Raw genomic sequence first — 16,697 nt, 5'->3', positions numbered from 1 at the left:
ACATGTTGAGAAAAAAAAAACCCTCAGCAGCAACCAAAGCAATGAAATTGTTGATGTTTAAATTTTTGTTGGAATTCTTTTTCCATAGAAAGTAGGATGAAATACAGCTTCTATTTTATCAACTGACATAAATATATTGTAATTTGAAATTTGAAACTGAAGTGATAAAAAGCACTATTTCTAATAACTACCACAACGTAGATGATGACGACCACTCATTTCTGAAGTTGTGTTATTGACATGGAGATGTGATTGATCAGATTATTTCGGGACCTGGGCTGAAAAGGTGTGAAGCAGTCGGTGTAACCCCAGCTTTATATTCATAATACACAAATACATGATTAAGACATGATTCATTTTATTTATCTTGTAATTTCTTCAAATGCAGAGAATTAAAAAATAGATTTACAATCATAGGACAACACTTATTCCATCCCATTCATTTAAAACACTGTAGCATTATAATCCATTCAATTTCAATCCATGAGATGTTGATTCTAAAATCTAAAGCATGTATTAAAATCTGTGTTCTTGGCTCCCATCTGGGCTGTAAGTGTTTGGGTTTTTTCAGCGCAGTATAAGGCAGGCTCTGCACTCACAGCTAGTGATATGGTTGTAGGTGTATTGTCTGGTTGTGTGGTCTGAGCACTGCAGGGTGATCGGCCTCCTCTCTGAACTCCTCTCCTTACAGCATTGGTGTTTATGCTCCACCTGCAGGTTACCAAATAATGCAATCCTGTGGTGGTGAACAGCGATAAAGAAGAGAGGAGAGGTCGAGGTTTGCATGAATTATTTTCATCATAATCATGATAAACTGTTGATTAATGGTTCCACTTTATGCCTCTCACCTGGGCTCAGACACACAATGGCCGTGACACAGGGGCACCCTCACAACGCTGGTACAGCTGTCTACAGTCATGTTGATGCTGGTCGTCTGAGGAGAACAGTCTGTTTTACCTGGAGACACAGGAAACAGATACAGCAGGTGAGGTGATCAGTGTGAGCAAAACACTGGCAATGATTGGATGCGTTTTCCTCTCAGTGTAACATTAGTTAACTTTCAATAATTAAACTGTGGAAACTGAAAATTCTGAATTTTTCAAACTAAAGAAAAAACTTAAAAGTTAGCAGTAAATATGAAAGTTAGCAGTAAATTATCTTACTAATTCACTGATTTTACATTTTACTTACATGTAAAGCAGCAGCGTCGATCATCCCATATTCTACCCTCCTGGTATAAACATAAAATAAACAGTAGCAGTAAGATGGGTTCAATACTGTTCTAATTTTTGGTTCTAGTTTATCAGAATCTAATTGTTAATTACTTTAATTGTTTTTAAATTTTCTTGTCATAATGTTTAAGCCTTCTTATTTGTGCTTGATGATAATAAGTCTTTACCTCCTCACAGTGTTCTTTGGGACAGACTTTAGTTTCAGTCTGAATGCCCTCAATGCCGCAACTAAATGATGTGCAGGGATAAGAGGTGTCGTTCCATTTGTCTCCAACCTAATCACAAGAAAAGACACAAAATAGCACAATGATTCATTCAATAATCACCCCAAAAGGCCTATTCCTGAACCCTAATTCAGACCAAGAATTCTCAATAAAATGAAACTATTGAGGGAAATCTCATTTTGAGTTAAACTGACTGATGGCATCACCTGTTTTATCTCCTAGTCAGCATCAGACTGTAAAGTCAACAGGTTGAAATGGTAAAGTGTTGGTAGGAAGAAAGGTTTTGTTGCACTATTTTGCATCAAAATCAAACCCTTCAAACCCAAATCCATCATACTCAAAACTTACTTATTTTTGGGCATCATCTCTCATTTCAGTTTTCATCTGTATTATTCAACATTCAATCCCTGAGCTTTAAACTCAGGGTTTAATCCCTGCAATATTTTGCAGATTTGTTTTTAGATCACATCAGCAAAATATTGTGGACCAATGCATAGCAAGTTTCAAGTTGAAGCTTTTTAAACAGCATACCTTGAATGTTTTGCCATTGTGAATGCATGTCTTATCAACTGAAAAGTAAAACAGGAGATGGTCAGTGACTATCTGCATGCAGTAACAGCAAACTGAACAGAAAGTATCACCTCATAAAATGAAGAGTGACACATACCACAAATCTGGTCACCACAGCAAGATGAGTTTATTAATACAGCATTGGGGCTGCAGGTTGGTATCACAGGAGGTTTTGGAACACACTCCTCTGTTAAGGTTTGCTTATTACATGTACACATGTAACAGTTGGACTCCCACACCTCTCCAGGCTGGAATAAATACAAGTATATTTTAAAATCAAGAAGCCCCTCTTGGCTCAGAGTTACTTTCGATGCAGAGATACTTACTCGTCTTGGCTCACCACGTGGTCCTTTGCAATCTGACGGACAAAAAAAGCAAACAATGTGTATTATGCATAGAGAATATGTATTCTGATTTGTAAAACAAGACGAGTAAGTTGCAAGTGTCAACTTTTACTGATCAGGTTACTCACAGGAACAGTCAGACACACAGATGTTGGAGTGATTTCCTGCTTTGAACTGACCACTGGGACAAAAACAACCTGTACTATTGTCCTCGAGGGAGGCCCCTGGGTAGAGCACTCTGTGTAAAATAAAAGGAGAACAAGAAATGATGAAAATCAAAGAAGAGAGATTAATGTCATAACAAGTGTGAGGAAATTATTTGGCAAATTTCACAAACCCTCCATTGCAGAAGTCATCCAGTTTTCCAGGACACTCCTGGTAAACCTGTCCCTTTGGACATAATACACCTGAAACATGAACAAGTAAAGCTTTAAGGAAGAATTTATTGTTTCAACCAAAGCATTATATAACACACAAGAATTGCAGATATTGACACGAGACAGGAACATTTTGAAGGTACACACCACAGCTTCCATTTGAGAATTTTCTCCAGTCAATGCAGAAACCAGCTTTCTTGCATTCATCAGCAGCTTGCTCCAGTGAAGAACAAATGCCATTCCTGCAGGAATCATACTCACAATTCTTCCTTTGCTGGATCAGATTCACATACCGGCTGCAATTCGAAAACACTCTGAGGAAACAGTAAAGAAACGAGTTACAGAACAAATCACAAACAGCAACTCAAAACAAGGGAGACTGTTGGCCAATGCTGTCATCACCACACAGCATCAAAATAAAAAAACACCAACAAAAAACAGAAAAATAGGCATACTAAAGAATAAAAGACATTGCAATCTGCCTGTATTTATTGTTATACATTACAATTTGTCAGCAAACACCTCATTTCTACTATCAACTCCTTCATAGGATGTGCATGTAGAGCTTACGGGTGGTCCAGCAGCTTGCATAGTGAACTTGCAGGGCAGGAAGTGGTGGTAGTAGTTATGCTGGTTGGTGTTGGAGTGTTTAAATGGTGACAAGGTACATTTCTTGGTGCAGAAAAGCAGGCTGGCTTCAATGTGTCAGAATACAACCAGTCATAAGCCGTCTTTTCACAGCAGCTATCATCCTCCAGCTGTCCTCCTTTACGAACACATGATCCAACACCACATACACCTGGAGAGAAGATGACCTACACTCATCTGAAAACTCGACAACATAGACAGTACTTTCTAAATAAACTGACTCACATCCATTCAAAGCTGTGAATTAAATCGGCCAAACCCCCAACTTTGCATTATTTACCTCAAATACTGTATCTGCAAACCTCAACCACTAAAGTACACAAATTAAATACTGACCCAATTTATGCCAAAATGTCACATTTTTATACAAACCCAGCATCCATTAACCTTTTTGACTCACTCATAACTCAGAGAAATTAGTCCTCAGGAATATTATACAGGCTGCACTTCAGCATGTCTTTCAATCCGTTACCCACCACATTGTCCTTGTGTGTTGTTGTGGAAGTGCTCCATGGCTAGGCTGACCACCAGGGTCCAACCTGGACTTAGGGAAACATGAGAGCGGATCTCTGGGAGAGTGATGGTCACAATGTACCCCGTAGTCTCAAACCGCCACCCCTTCTCCTCATATGGTGGCACTATTGTCACGTTGTTCAGGGTGGCCTTGAGTAGATTAGAAACATACGGTATATAATCAACTTATTTTCTCAAGAGAGTATGGTAGAATTTTAATTCTTGTAGCTTCTTGGGGCATAAATTCCCCTACAGGGGACTAATAAAGAGATCTTTAATCTGCAATCTTCGTTTTAAGCTTTTTTATAGTGCAAATTGTCATATCACATAACATATTTATCAGATTGTATGAAGGCAAATAACCAACATACTGGCTGCATGGTAATATGACATACTATGATTACATTGAAGAATGTTTATCCTACCTGCACTGTAAACAGTTGCGGGATGATATTCAGTCTCGCTATATTGTTCTGATAAATCAAGATTATGCCTTTAGCACAGGAGCCATCAAGACCTGGTACACAGTCATAGTTGTCCACAACAATGGTCAGATGATGACGTGGTGACTGCTCCTCCACCAAAATGTAGGTGCAATCCTCCAGGAAATCAAAGGCTAGACCTTGGAAAGTGATGTAATGGGGATCCCCATATATCTCACAGCGACCTAGAGACAGTATGAGAAAGAACAAAAGGCATGTAACTACAAAACTTGTAATAATACTGGTGATTCCTTAACTTTTCACTAAAAATACATATTAAAGACAAAAGGATGTACAGTAAATGCAGAGGAATAAATGAAAGCAGCAGAGATATGAATAAACGTACAATCGCACTTCCAAGTTTCGCAGCATCCATCTGAGACTTTTGCAACTTGATTTCTGGGGCAGATTGGAATTGCAGACACGGGACAAACCACTGGGGTCAGCTCTATTGTGTTATTTCTACAAGTCTTATGGAAGCAGTCCTCCGTCCATGCTTCACCACAGCTCCAACTTTTTTTACTCTTCAGGTCTTTGCACTCACACCGTGCTTTTGTCAGGACAACAAGCATAGAACAGAGAAATTAATTGTTTAGTTTAAGAAAAAACATTTTGAGAAAGTGATTGAAAAAATGCAGAAAACATACTTTGAGGGATGGAGGGAGCTGTCGAGGTGAGTGGTGTTTCCGTTTGGATGAATTCAGTGGTCTCTTGGGTGGTAGCTACTGAGTATGGTTTCTCTGTCGCTGTTGTTGTGACGGATGTGTCAGTGGTTGTCAGATCAGTGGCAGATGATGCTATGGTAAATCCTTCATTTGTGGATATCTCAGTAGTATGTGTTTCTGATGGCGTCAATGGAAGTTTAGACGTCACTGCATGAGATGTTGCATGTATGGAGGTGGTAGTAGGTTGAGTGGTCAAATGCAAAGACGAGGTAAATGTAATAGTGGAAGCTTCTGTTACAGTACTTTCAGTCGAACCTGAGATAGTTGTCTGTGGTAATTGTGATGTTGTCTCTGTATATCTTGATGTTGATTGAGTTGTGAAGGTGTCTGTTGATATGGCTCTCTCTGTATTCTCTGTTGTCCATGCTGAATTGTTGGTGAATAAAGTACTGGGGGTTGTGTACAAGGTGCTGAGCACAGTGCTAGGTGACACTGTTGTAGTAAACTCTGATGTCTGTACTTTCGTAGATTCTGTGCTTTCAGTTATCACTGTTGGGGATGCAGTGATTGAAGGGGTGGTGGTGGTTTCAATAGTGGATGATGTGGGTATGGCAGTCGTGATTACTGATCTGTCAGTCTCATTTGAAGGCGTTGCTGAGTTTGCAGTGCTAGCTTTACTCATTTCTGTAGAGATGGTGGACACCATATTTGCCCAGTTTTCAACTGTGGTTGAGACATTGGTAATTGGTGGAGAGGTCATAGGTGGTGTTGTTGCGGCATTTATAGTTGTCAGTGTAGAGGTAGTTGAAGGCACAGTTGTTTCAGTAGCAGTTGAAATGATTGTATTTGTTGGTGTAGTTGTGGGGTTAGAGGTGGATAAGGGCACTATTGTTTCAGTAGTAGTTACAGTGGTTGTAGCTGTTGGTTGAGTTGTTGTTTTAGAGGTGGATGAGGGCTCTGCTGTTTCAGTGGTAGCTGAAGTTGCCGTATCTGTTAATTTAGAGGTAGATGCAGGCTCTGTTGTCTGAGTAGTAGTTGAAGTTGTTGTCATTGTTAATGTGGAGGCAGTTAAAGTCACCAATGTTTCAGTGGTAGCTGACATTGTTGGTGGTGTAGAGGTGGTTGTAGTTGTTGGTTCTGAGGAGGATGAAGGAACTATTGTTTCAGCTGTATTTGAAGTTGTAGCTGTTGGTGTATTTGTTGGTTTAGAAGTGGCTGAAGGCACTGTTGTTTCAGTGGTTGTTGAAGTTGTTGTAGTTGCTGGTGTGGAGGCGGTTGAAGTTGTTGGTGTAGAGGTGGCTGTACTTGTTGTTTCTGGTGTAGAAGTGGTTGAAGTTGTTGGTGTAGAGGTGGTTGTAGTTGTTGTAGTTGTTAGTGTGGAGGCGGTTGAAGTTGTTGGTGTAGAGGTGGTTGTACTTGTTGTTTCTGGTGTAGAGGTGGTTGAAGTTGTTGGTGTAGAGGTGGTTGTACTTGTTGTTTCTGGTGTAGAGGTGGTTGAAGTTGTTGGTGTAGAGGTGGTTGCGCGTGTTGTTTCTGGTATAGAGGTGGTTGAAGTTGTTGGTGTAGAGGTGGTTGTACTTGTAGTTGTTGGTGTGGAGGCGGTTGAAGTTGTTGATGTAGAGGTGATTGTACTTGTTGTTGTTTCTGGTGTAGAGGTGGTTGAAGTTGTTGGTGTAGAGGTGGTTGTACTTGTTGTTGTTTCTGGTGTAGAGGTGGTTGAAGTTGTTGGTGTAGAGGTGGTTGTACTTGTTGTTGTTTCTGGTGTAGAGGTGGTTGAAGTTGTTGGTGTAGAGGTGGTTGTACTTGTTGTTGTTTCTGGTGTAGAGGTGGTTGAAGTTGTTGGTGTAGAGGTGGTTGTACTTGTTGTTGTTTCTGGTGTAGAGGTGGTTGAAGTTGTTGGTGTGGAGGTGGTTGTAGTTGTTGTAGTTGCTGGTGTGGAGGTGGTTGTAGTTGTTGGTGTAGTTGAACTTCTCATAGTTGTCAGTGACGTGGTGGTAGAAATTGTTGAAGTAGAGATGGTTGAAGATGAGACTGTCGTTACAGATGTGGAGGGTGTTATTGTAGGTAGCAGCGCTGTTGGAATTAGAAGTGGAATTGGCTTTCTGTAAATAAACTGCATTCTAAAATGTATTTCCAATTTTTTCCCTCTGCTTAAAAATACATGACACAGTACATGCTATGATAAATTAATACAATTCATACTCACGACAACTGATCCTTCCATCTTTACAGCGACTGACAAAAATGAGTAAGACAGAAAGAAATATCCAGTTTTCAATATGACAATAAGGGAGGGAATACTCATATTAGAACATTATTGTTACCCCACAGTATGTATATAATTTACAAAGATTAAATAGTCCAACTTACCATTCAATAGACTGAATAAGCACCACTGCCGAAGGGTGAATGATAGTCTCATTAAAATAACATGTACAGTTTTTCAATTTTGTGCATTCACCAGTGTTTTCATCATAGTATGGTGTCTCCTTTGAACATCTGGGGTAGCAACCTTTTCCAAAACACAAACATCACCTTTATTTAAAGAGTTTTAGTGGTTTCAGGCAGAATAAGTCAGAGTGTTACAACTTTTCTTGCAGCTGTAACTAGACATACACAAAATCTGAAAAGTGGCATTAAAACATTATTATTGACACTTTTCAAATTACACTAAACAACTGAGTGTGTGTCAATACAAAATTCCTTTGGTTATTATATATCCATTTAAGAAAGTCTGAAAGTTACCTTCTAGTTTGTGAGGGAAGTAGTTGCGTTCGCTGCAGGTTAGCATCTCACCACAGGCATCATAGTGCCAGGTACACTGTCCCTGCTCATTGTAGTAGTCACAATAGACCGCTGGTTAAATAATAACAGCCTCAGTTATTCTTTATGAAAGATATTATTCATATGAAAGTAACTTTGAACAAGACATGATATATTTAGAAGAGCATAGAATAGGTGAGTTCAGTAAAAATCCCTTATCCATTATTTAAGGATTTAGTTCAAAGAAATGTTGGTGAGGGAGAAACATGTTGTAACTTACGACACAAATCAGGCGTTCTCCAATTGATGCAAACATCCTGATCACTGCAGGCCTCTGCGTAGGCTGCCACAGCAGTGCAGAAACCCAGGAACTTCCCCTCAAACTCACAAGAGCAGGACTCCTGCACACAGGCATGGTAGTAGGGCTGGGGGTCCACCTGGCCAGAGCAGGGTACCCAAAATCAATGATTCATAAAAAAATACATATATAAAAAAATGAATGTGTGCGTATACGTGTGTGTGTGTGTGTGTGTGTGTGTGTGTGTGTGTGTGTGTGTGTGTGTGTGTGTGTGTGTGTGTGTGTGTGTGTGTGTGTGTGTGTGTGTGTGTGTGTGTGTGTGTATCGCGGTTGTTAGGAGCATTATAATGAAATGCATACTTTTAAGTGGCAGTCTTTGAACATGTCTCCCGTGAGGATCAAGCAGCGTCGTTGGGCCCAAGCTGAGCAGTATGAGTTGCGTTCACAAGGAAATATCTCAGTAGTCACATCAGTGCATGGAGGTGTGGTGATTTTCCAACTGTTACCAAATGCCAGTGGACTGGACACCACTAAAAATACATTATAGGGTTAACTTTGACCGTCATGATTGAGTGATTACTGCTCATAAAACCAGGGGAAAGCCTGTTTACCTTCTGAGCCACTTATCTGCAGGTCATTCATCTCACTGGAGTCAAAATTTCCACAAAGGCCACAAACCTGGTTCTGAATGATAGATTGTTAAAATACATTTAGAATGTTTGAAAATTTGGCAAAATTTCACACAAATTGTAGAAGCGGTTGACATAATGGAAAAAAGAATCTATCGATGAATTCAAATGCTTTTACTTTATATTTAATGATTTATTTTTTATTTTACATTACATGATTAACCTCCATTTCACTCACCCTCCAGTGGGAATGCAGTTCTACGGTAATGCGAGTATGTTTGTCCCAAATGAGAGTTATTCCTCTGCTCGGCACCGAGACGATAATGTAGAGCCCCACTGTGTGGACGGAGTAAAGTGGGTCAGCCTGTACAGTCCAGCCGTCATGGCGCCGTTGGGTCACCTTCATGTCGCTCAGTGTCAGAGTAACTGCACCCTTTTATGACATAAAAGGTTCAAATATTGCATGAGATTATTTTTGATTGTTGTTGAACAAGTTACCAGATTTTACTAGTTTATCTGCAATAAAATTAAATGGATGATACGAGTGATGTGTAACTTTTAAAGAATAAACATTATAAAGGTCGTTATGGCCAACAAGAATTGGTTCTCAGTTGACTTACCTGGTTAAATAAAGGTTAAATTTAAATAAAACAAATGAAAATGAGGAAATTAGGTGGAGAATATAACTTTTGTTTTCTCCGTGAATAATAATGTGAATCACAGAAGGAGCATCCACCTGCAGGTCAAGGACGATGGCACGAGAGCAGGTAAGAGCCTCATCACAGCAGGGCACAGTCTCCACTCTGATGGAGAAGCTGCCGTTTCTCTTTCCACAGTCATCCTGGAGTAAAATGATCAGAATTAGAAACATGGTGCAATTAAAATGTGACAAACTACAACCTACAATTTATAGATGGAGTTTTGGGGACCAATTTTCCTCTTGTTTCATAGTGATAGGTGAAGAGACAGACAGGAAATTGAGGCAAGAGAAGGGATAACGTCTTCCAAAAAAGTATTAATTTTTTTATTTTTAAAAAGTCCTGGTTATGACGGACCATGTCAACTGAATCAAATTAACTGAAACCTATAAAACTAAATAAAAATAGGATTTCATTCCCACTTTCCCGTTTGTTCTTACCTCTACAAGCGTGTACTGACAGTGTCCATCAAAGCGGTACCATTTGGAGTCAAAGCTCTGGTACTGTCCATTTCCATATACCTGGCATGTCCCAGGACAAGGCTCGTCCGTGCAGTGCCACTGACCCTGACCACAGACACTATTCAACAGGGTACAACTCTGTTAGTATTGTATCTTTGTTAGCTTGTTGAATAATTAAACAGGAAAGCTTCACTAATATAAGTGTTACCAGGTTTTGCAGTTGGTTCTAACGTGCTGTCCTGCATTAAATATTTCCCCACTGTACACGCATGTGCAGTTATCCATAAGCACACAGTTTCCATGGTGATCCTCATACTGGTTATGTGGGCAGTAGCAGCCACTATCACAGGTCATACTGGTGACCTGGAATTCACAATTAAAATCTTTTAAATACAAGGATACATTTGACCCACCACAACAACGCGTACCGTCCAACCTTTAGATTGGATGGGGGATGCAAGTGATGTAACATTTATTTGAAAATATAAGGACAGATATACGAAGTAGTTGTTCGCAAGTCATCACACCAAAATCAATTGACCTACCATTGGTTTACTGAGACTGTCACAGGTTTTCTGAGCTGTGTTCATTGGGGTTTCTCCACAATGAACACAAACCTTCCCATTTCTGCAGCCTGCAGCATATTAGTTAATTACTTGATTAAGTTGTTAGTGAATCAATTATATGTCAGGCAATTTTTTTAAAAATAGAAAAGACAATGAATGATAAACATGACGTTACTATGAGTTTGATTGGAAAGAAGATGTATTTACCACAATCGTCTGAACATTTCAGCTCTCCATTCTCACAGATGCTGTAAAAGGTTTGAGATACAACATGACTGTAACTGAACACAATCACAGCACTGGTAATGTATTAGTGGATGATAGGTACCAAAAGTAGAATCTTAACATAAATTTTATTGTAATAGATATTTTCGATTAATATAAATAGTCACATAATCAATTTACCAGTTTCGTCCATCGACAGCAAAAGATCCTGGTGGTATCGTACCACCATAGTAGTGACAAACACACTCTGTCTTTGGGGTACAGGTGTGCCCCTGGTTCAAGTGAGTTCCCTCCGGACAACCACAGCCCTCCACAGGGGCATCGCCCAGCCCACAGCGGGGGTCAGGGCCAGACAATGAACGGCACGTGCTGTTGCAGGCTTGTACATTGTAAGAGAATACTTGATTCTTCTGACACTTCACAGCTGCAACAAAACATTATGTGCGAGATATCACCAGTTTTTAAATGAGTATTGATATTTGTATTGACATGCAGCATTTTCGAGATTCAATGTGTAATCTGTTCATAAAAGCTTTTAATTTTACGATTTTTTTAATATACTATAAATCAGAACTGTGCAATTATGATAACAGAAACATAATCAATATGACAATGTGACAAGTTGAAATTGGAGGACGCAGACAGGAAACTTGGATATATATCAAATTTAAACTCACTGCAGTTGGTAGCTGTCCTCCAGTCTCCCACTTCAACACCCAGACTGGCACAGGCTTTGGCATAGCTACCCAGAGCAACACACAGACACTGCTGTAGAACGCTGCCACAGTTACATGTTCTCTGAATGCAGGCCTGGAGGGAGAAATCAGAACCTGAATGATCGCTGACGTATCAAAAGGCATGGTTTAATATCAGGACTTGGTATGGTCTAAAATTATTCTTACTGTGTGGTAGTAATCAGATGGAATGTGAGCGTGACACTTTGCAAATATCCCACGTGGGTCATTCAGCACAGAACACATTTCATCAGCAAAAATTTCTGTAAAAACAGAAGTTAAACTAGTGAATTATGATTGGAATTGTTCCTTCTTCATTCTATTTGAATCACAGATAATCAAATTTCCAGTGTTTTTTAATAAGAATAATAAAATTATATTTCAGCCCCAATATGAAGCGTATTTATTTTAAACATTTACACATGTACATGCAGTGTGTTAACTGATACCATTGTCTGTGCTGATGCAGGTGCTTGGTATGTTGACTGTACAAGTGTCCACACTCCAGGACAGAGCGAAAGGCTGAGCCGAGTTCTCCACGATCCCAGAGCTGCTGGTGAAGTCGTCCGTAGTGTCATTATTGTTGTTTCCACATAGACCTGAAAGACAAATTGTCTGTAATCACAAGTCAAACAATAGCGGAAAAACGTCACTCTAGATCTGGAGATATATTAACCTTTGTTCCTTACCTGAGATCAAACCGCTGTGGTTTGTGAGTGGGGTGATGTACAGCTGGATTTCAGGAGACATCTGGACCTGGAGCTTCATACCGATGGATGTGTGGACCTGGACGTACATGGAGGACTGCCAGAAGACCAGAGCGTGTTCTGAAGCGTGATAAAGGTCAATGATTTATAAAAACTGTATTTTCAGTCAAGTATATTCACATTAAATAAATTCCATTGACAAGAATTCTTCAGATTTTTTTTTTTTACCAGACTCATGGAGCTCAGTGATCTCATCTTCTCCAATTTTAACCGTGTTGTGTGAGAACGTGTAAGTTTCCTTTAAATCCAACACAGAAGTAAAGTCTTAACAGTCTTACTTGTTTGTTATAAAATCATTTTAAATTAAACAACAAGAGACTGGTTATACCTGAAAAAGTTGAAGAATGACAGTTTTAAGGGAAAGTGCATTTTTGAAAAACTGAATTGTTATCGTCCAGTTTGAGCCCTGAGAATTAAAAACAGTGTTAGCATTACCAAAGATGACACAGGATGGTGATAAATGTCAGGATAAAGGGGAAATATTCACCTGTGAGGCAACATATGCACATTTACCAGGTACCACATACTGTTTGCCATCAAATGATGTCACAAACTGCCCTTCGATGAGGCATCTGGTGGGACAGACGTTTTCTGAACAGTGCCATTTCCCGCTGTCGCACATACTGTGACAAAAAATGGTGAAATTTAAAGCACAGGAAAATTATTTTTGAATTAGTTTTTCATGTGTAGAAAAGCCTCTAACACTACTGACATATTTCAATACTTTAAATGGCTAAAAAACAACATATGATATGCTATTAGAGGCCTGTAATAAACCCAACCAATGATTTAATTTGACCGGAATGATGTGTTTGTCTGGCCTGTTTGCCGCTCCACCTATCTGTCCCGTGCACAATGTGTATTGTACATGATCAGACTATTCCACACGGTAAGAATTGAGGTTTTTTTTTTTACATTTGTTGTCACTGATAAACTTACATGCATTGCCCACTTACCATAACTGACACTTGGTGCTACGAATGTCTCCAGCTGCATAGCTCTTGCCAGAGAACACACAGGGGCAGCTGGACGCATCGACACAGTGGAATCCATCCACGTGATCATTGAGCACCTTCTCTAAAACGAGTAGTCAGACAATGATGATGAGACTCAGCTCTTATATGCTGAAGGTGGAAGAAGAGAAACGGATGAGTGAAAAACTTAACTCACCTGTTGGACAGACGCAGGAACTGATAAGATCCCCGCTGGATAATCTGGGGTTCAGGTTGGAGCAGCTGGGAACAAAAGCTGCTCCCTTCTCTACATAAACCAGTTCTCCTGGACAAATCGGTTTCTCTGCGTTGACCCACAGAAACAATCACAAATCATTCTTCAAACAAGACAAACAAACATTTGAGCTCATTCGAAAGCTTTAACATCAGTTTTAAAGAGCTCCTACCACATTCGGTCACCGATCTCCATATGGCCTGCACATAGCTCTTGTCTCCGCACATCTCGACCACTTCTTTGAAGAAAGCACAGCTAACATACTTGCTTGTTTCGTATCTGTAAATGTTCGCCTCACAGAGTTGGAGGTAATGAAGCGTCCTGGCTTGCAGACAATCCAAGGTGAATGACAAGAAGGATCTGCATACCTACAAATTTATCGGAGAACAACATGAATAATAAGGAGTATTGTGGTGTTAATTTATTTAATACTATATCTTCTGTTTTTCTTTTTAATGACTCATCATAATAACTGTGAACTGACCGTATTCACAGCAGTTGCAGGATCCAGGGTTTGGCACGTTTCGTCAGGAAGCTCACTTTTCATGATCAGTTGCTGGCCGCTGGCTGAGTTCATAAAAATATATATTATTAGAAAATACTGTTAACAAAAAACATCAAAGTTTGTGTAATAAAATTAATTCTTATAATCAGCAACAAAATACTGACGATATTCAAGGATCATGAAGGCCTCTTCTGCATCAGCTTTACAAAGATTTTACTTGAGTTTTGTTTTGGTTAGCTTAGTAACTCCAAGTTCAACTCCTACTGTGTCTATAACTAAAAAATAAAATACAGATGAAAATGCAGGAATCCTGCGGTCTTTAATTTTAATCATTTCAGTATTATACCTGAGATGTTAAGCTTCCCACACAGTCCAGTCAAGTCGGAGCTCAGCTCCTGGTCCAGCTCCACCTTAGAACAGAGTGTTAACAGCATCAGCTGATGGATGATTTCTCTTCAGCACTAAACTAGCAACGAATGGTTTCAATTACAATGTTGCACCTGCATAATGTGTGTTTGTGTGTTGTTGTTTGTGTGCACTTCTTTTTCTCAATTTGAAAAATGTCAAAGCTTTTGTTGAGATTTGGGGCGGACTTGACTTGGTTGTCAGGACATGCAGCACTGATGTCCACTCACCCACAGAGTGTCAATGCCTCCAGGGACGTTGTGCCAGGTGACGGACAGAGGGAGCACAGAGCTCCTCAGTTTGGTGTAGAGGCCATAATGAAAGATGTGCTGGTAGGTGTGGTCGTATGGAAGGGACACACTGCCAGCAAATAAGTTTTCAGACATTAAGATAATTGCCACAAATAAACGCATAATTTAAACAAAATATACTTTAAGAAAATAAATACTTGTAATCACATTTTTAGAAAGCAATTCACAATTCAAACAGCAAACTTGGTAATTTTATTTCTCTATTTTCTTTCTTTTTTTCTTTTCCTTATATTTAGTGATTTATGTATGTATGTTTTATTTATTTATTTATTTATTTATTTATTTATTTATTTATTTATTTATTTATTTATTTATTTAGACTCCTAATAAGTATATTAATTTCCATGATTTTAGTTGTGGGGGTTTTTTTTAATTATCAAACCGCTCCCTTCCCCCCAGCCACTCTACATCCATTAAAGATGCCCCGTGTGTCAGAATCAAGACAAGTAATATCAAGACCAATAATAATCTAGCACCACTGACATTGACAAAACCTATAACTTCTGCAAATAATAGAATTTCATTTTGTGACACTCCCGTATAACCACATGGTAGTGTTGGTTTAGATAAATGGTTGAGCCCAAACCTATTTTTCTCCACCAGGATTCTTCCTTCCTCCAGAACAGTCTTGACTTTGTTGATGATGATCTCAACTTGGACCAGCAGCCCATTGTTCCCTCGCCGTACAATAATGACACATTCCACCCGGTTGTGGGTGAATCGAGTGAGGGTGAACATGCAGTTTGACCGCACATAGAAACCGGACCCGTTGAAAGGCTGGATGATCCCACTTCCAAAGGTCTTGCAAGTGTCTGAATGATTGAGGCCACAACTCAAAAAGTCAGAAAAGTAACCAACAATTTTGAATTATGTTTGCAATTTTATCCCGAAAAATGAAACCAATTTACACATTTTTGCACTATTGAACACTTTATTGAATACATTATATTATCAGTTTTTATTAGATCATCAGTAAAATGATCCAGACTACAGGCTTACTCACATGTCTGAGCTTCTGTTGTTGTCAGCGACTCTCCTGTCCCTAAAACTAGAACAGAAATTAAATTTGACATAAATGGAAACAAAAATTTTAATGATTTACAAATAAATAACTAACTAAATAAATAACTAGTAACAAATAAAGAAAGTCATAAATTGTGTTATTTCAGATATTTTCACTTGATTGACTGTAAAGGTATTTTAGTGCTGGTTGTGTATTTGTCTATCTTATTACAATTATTATTTGTTGTGTTTTTAAGCTCCGTGTTGCACTGGCGTCATGTCTGGAGTTTCCCCCTCACACCTTCAAGTCAGCTGGGATAGGCTCAAGCTCCCCGCAACCCGCCACAGCGGTGGAAGATGAATAAATGAAGGAATTAACTTTCTTTTATGTTTGCAAACAGCTAAATAAATCTGTTCGGTAAATGTAGGGGAGTAAACTAAGGATTTATTTTTGAACGTTTTAACAAAGAACAAATGGAGATGCTCAAATAAATGCAACTACCTCAAATTTATATTTAAGTACAGTTATCGACTGTGAACGGAACTTTTTCCACAACTCAATGTGCCCCTAATTCTGTTATTTTCTTCATAACTCCAGTCCATCTGAAGTAATGAACGTATCTTTCACTCATCTAATTTCTGAAATTAAAAATTTTCAAAAGACATGAATACTAAGATATAATCATGAAAAACAACTATAGAATATTCCAGCTGTTAAAATTATAATTTCTGCAACTGGATTTGATTGATGTGATCTTATGATATTACTGCCATCGCCACATTTACTCTTTAGAAAAACAAATGAATATATTTTCAAATGATGAAATTCAGACTTTAGTTGCTTTTATGTTTGAATTGTGTCCAAGTGATGATTTGAGTGATGTCATAGTACCTGAGAAGAAGGAGAAACAGATGGCCAGCATCCATTGCAGTGAAATCATGCTGTCTGATGCCCCCCAGTGAGCAGGTGCAGCCAGGAGGAAGTGCAGAAACAGTCCAACGCATGCTTATATATGCCGTGTCACACACACACACACACACACACATACAC

At 39.0% G+C, this 16,697-nt stretch overlaps 1 protein-coding gene across 1 annotated transcript; it reads right to left on the bottom strand.

Moving 5' to 3' along the window:
- Window positions 1-396: 396 nt before the first annotated feature.
- On the bottom strand, window positions 397-16,587 carry LOC137589651 (mucin-6). Its single transcript, XM_068307514.1, has 45 exons — window positions 16,539-16,587; window positions 15,231-15,456; window positions 14,564-14,693; window positions 14,275-14,338; window positions 13,908-13,990; window positions 13,596-13,791; window positions 13,367-13,492; window positions 13,153-13,273; window positions 12,684-12,819; window positions 12,525-12,602; window positions 12,365-12,434; window positions 12,119-12,256; window positions 11,879-12,028; window positions 11,598-11,692; window positions 11,373-11,505; window positions 10,876-11,119; window positions 10,678-10,718; window positions 10,450-10,538; window positions 10,113-10,267; window positions 9,884-10,022; window positions 9,482-9,586; window positions 8,984-9,178; window positions 8,728-8,800; window positions 8,477-8,646; window positions 8,099-8,255; window positions 7,801-7,911; window positions 7,426-7,567; window positions 7,258-7,290; window positions 6,859-6,914; window positions 6,317-6,817; window positions 5,038-5,232; window positions 4,737-4,940; window positions 4,334-4,575; window positions 3,872-4,058; window positions 3,318-3,546; window positions 2,895-3,061; window positions 2,708-2,777; window positions 2,499-2,608; window positions 2,353-2,384; window positions 2,124-2,274; window positions 1,988-2,025; window positions 1,400-1,507; window positions 1,192-1,231; window positions 849-957; window positions 397-736 (listed from the first exon to the last, which is right to left on the bottom strand). The coding sequence occupies exons 1-45, from the start codon at window positions 16,585-16,587 to the stop codon at window positions 568-570; spliced, it is 6,057 nt and encodes a 2,018-aa protein (XP_068163615.1). The 3' UTR covers window positions 397-567.
- Window positions 16,588-16,697: the final 110 nt, after the last annotated feature.

The sequence above is a fragment of the Antennarius striatus genome, chromosome 22 (assembly GCF_040054535.1).
Source record: "Antennarius striatus isolate MH-2024 chromosome 22, ASM4005453v1, whole genome shotgun sequence".
NCBI lineage: Eukaryota > Metazoa > Chordata > Actinopteri > Lophiiformes > Antennariidae > Antennarius > Antennarius striatus.
The sequence above is the reverse complement of the archived record's forward strand: the minus strand, read 5'-3'. Positions and strand labels throughout refer to the sequence as shown.

Bases quoted from the DNA above. Each gene is read 5' to 3' on its own strand.
- LOC137589651 (XM_068307514.1), bottom strand. From the start codon at position 16,587: ATGATTTCACTGCAATGGATGCTGGCCATCTGTTTCTCCTTCTTCTCA. The intron at 10,268-10,449 runs GTAGGTCAATTG...TGTGAATTCCAG, and splicing joins ACAGTCTCAGTAAACCAATG to GTCACCAGTATGACCTGTGA. The intron at 2,275-2,352 runs GTAAGTATCTCT...TATTTATTCCAG, and splicing joins CACGTGGTGAGCCAAGACGA to CCTGGAGAGGTGTGGGAGTC.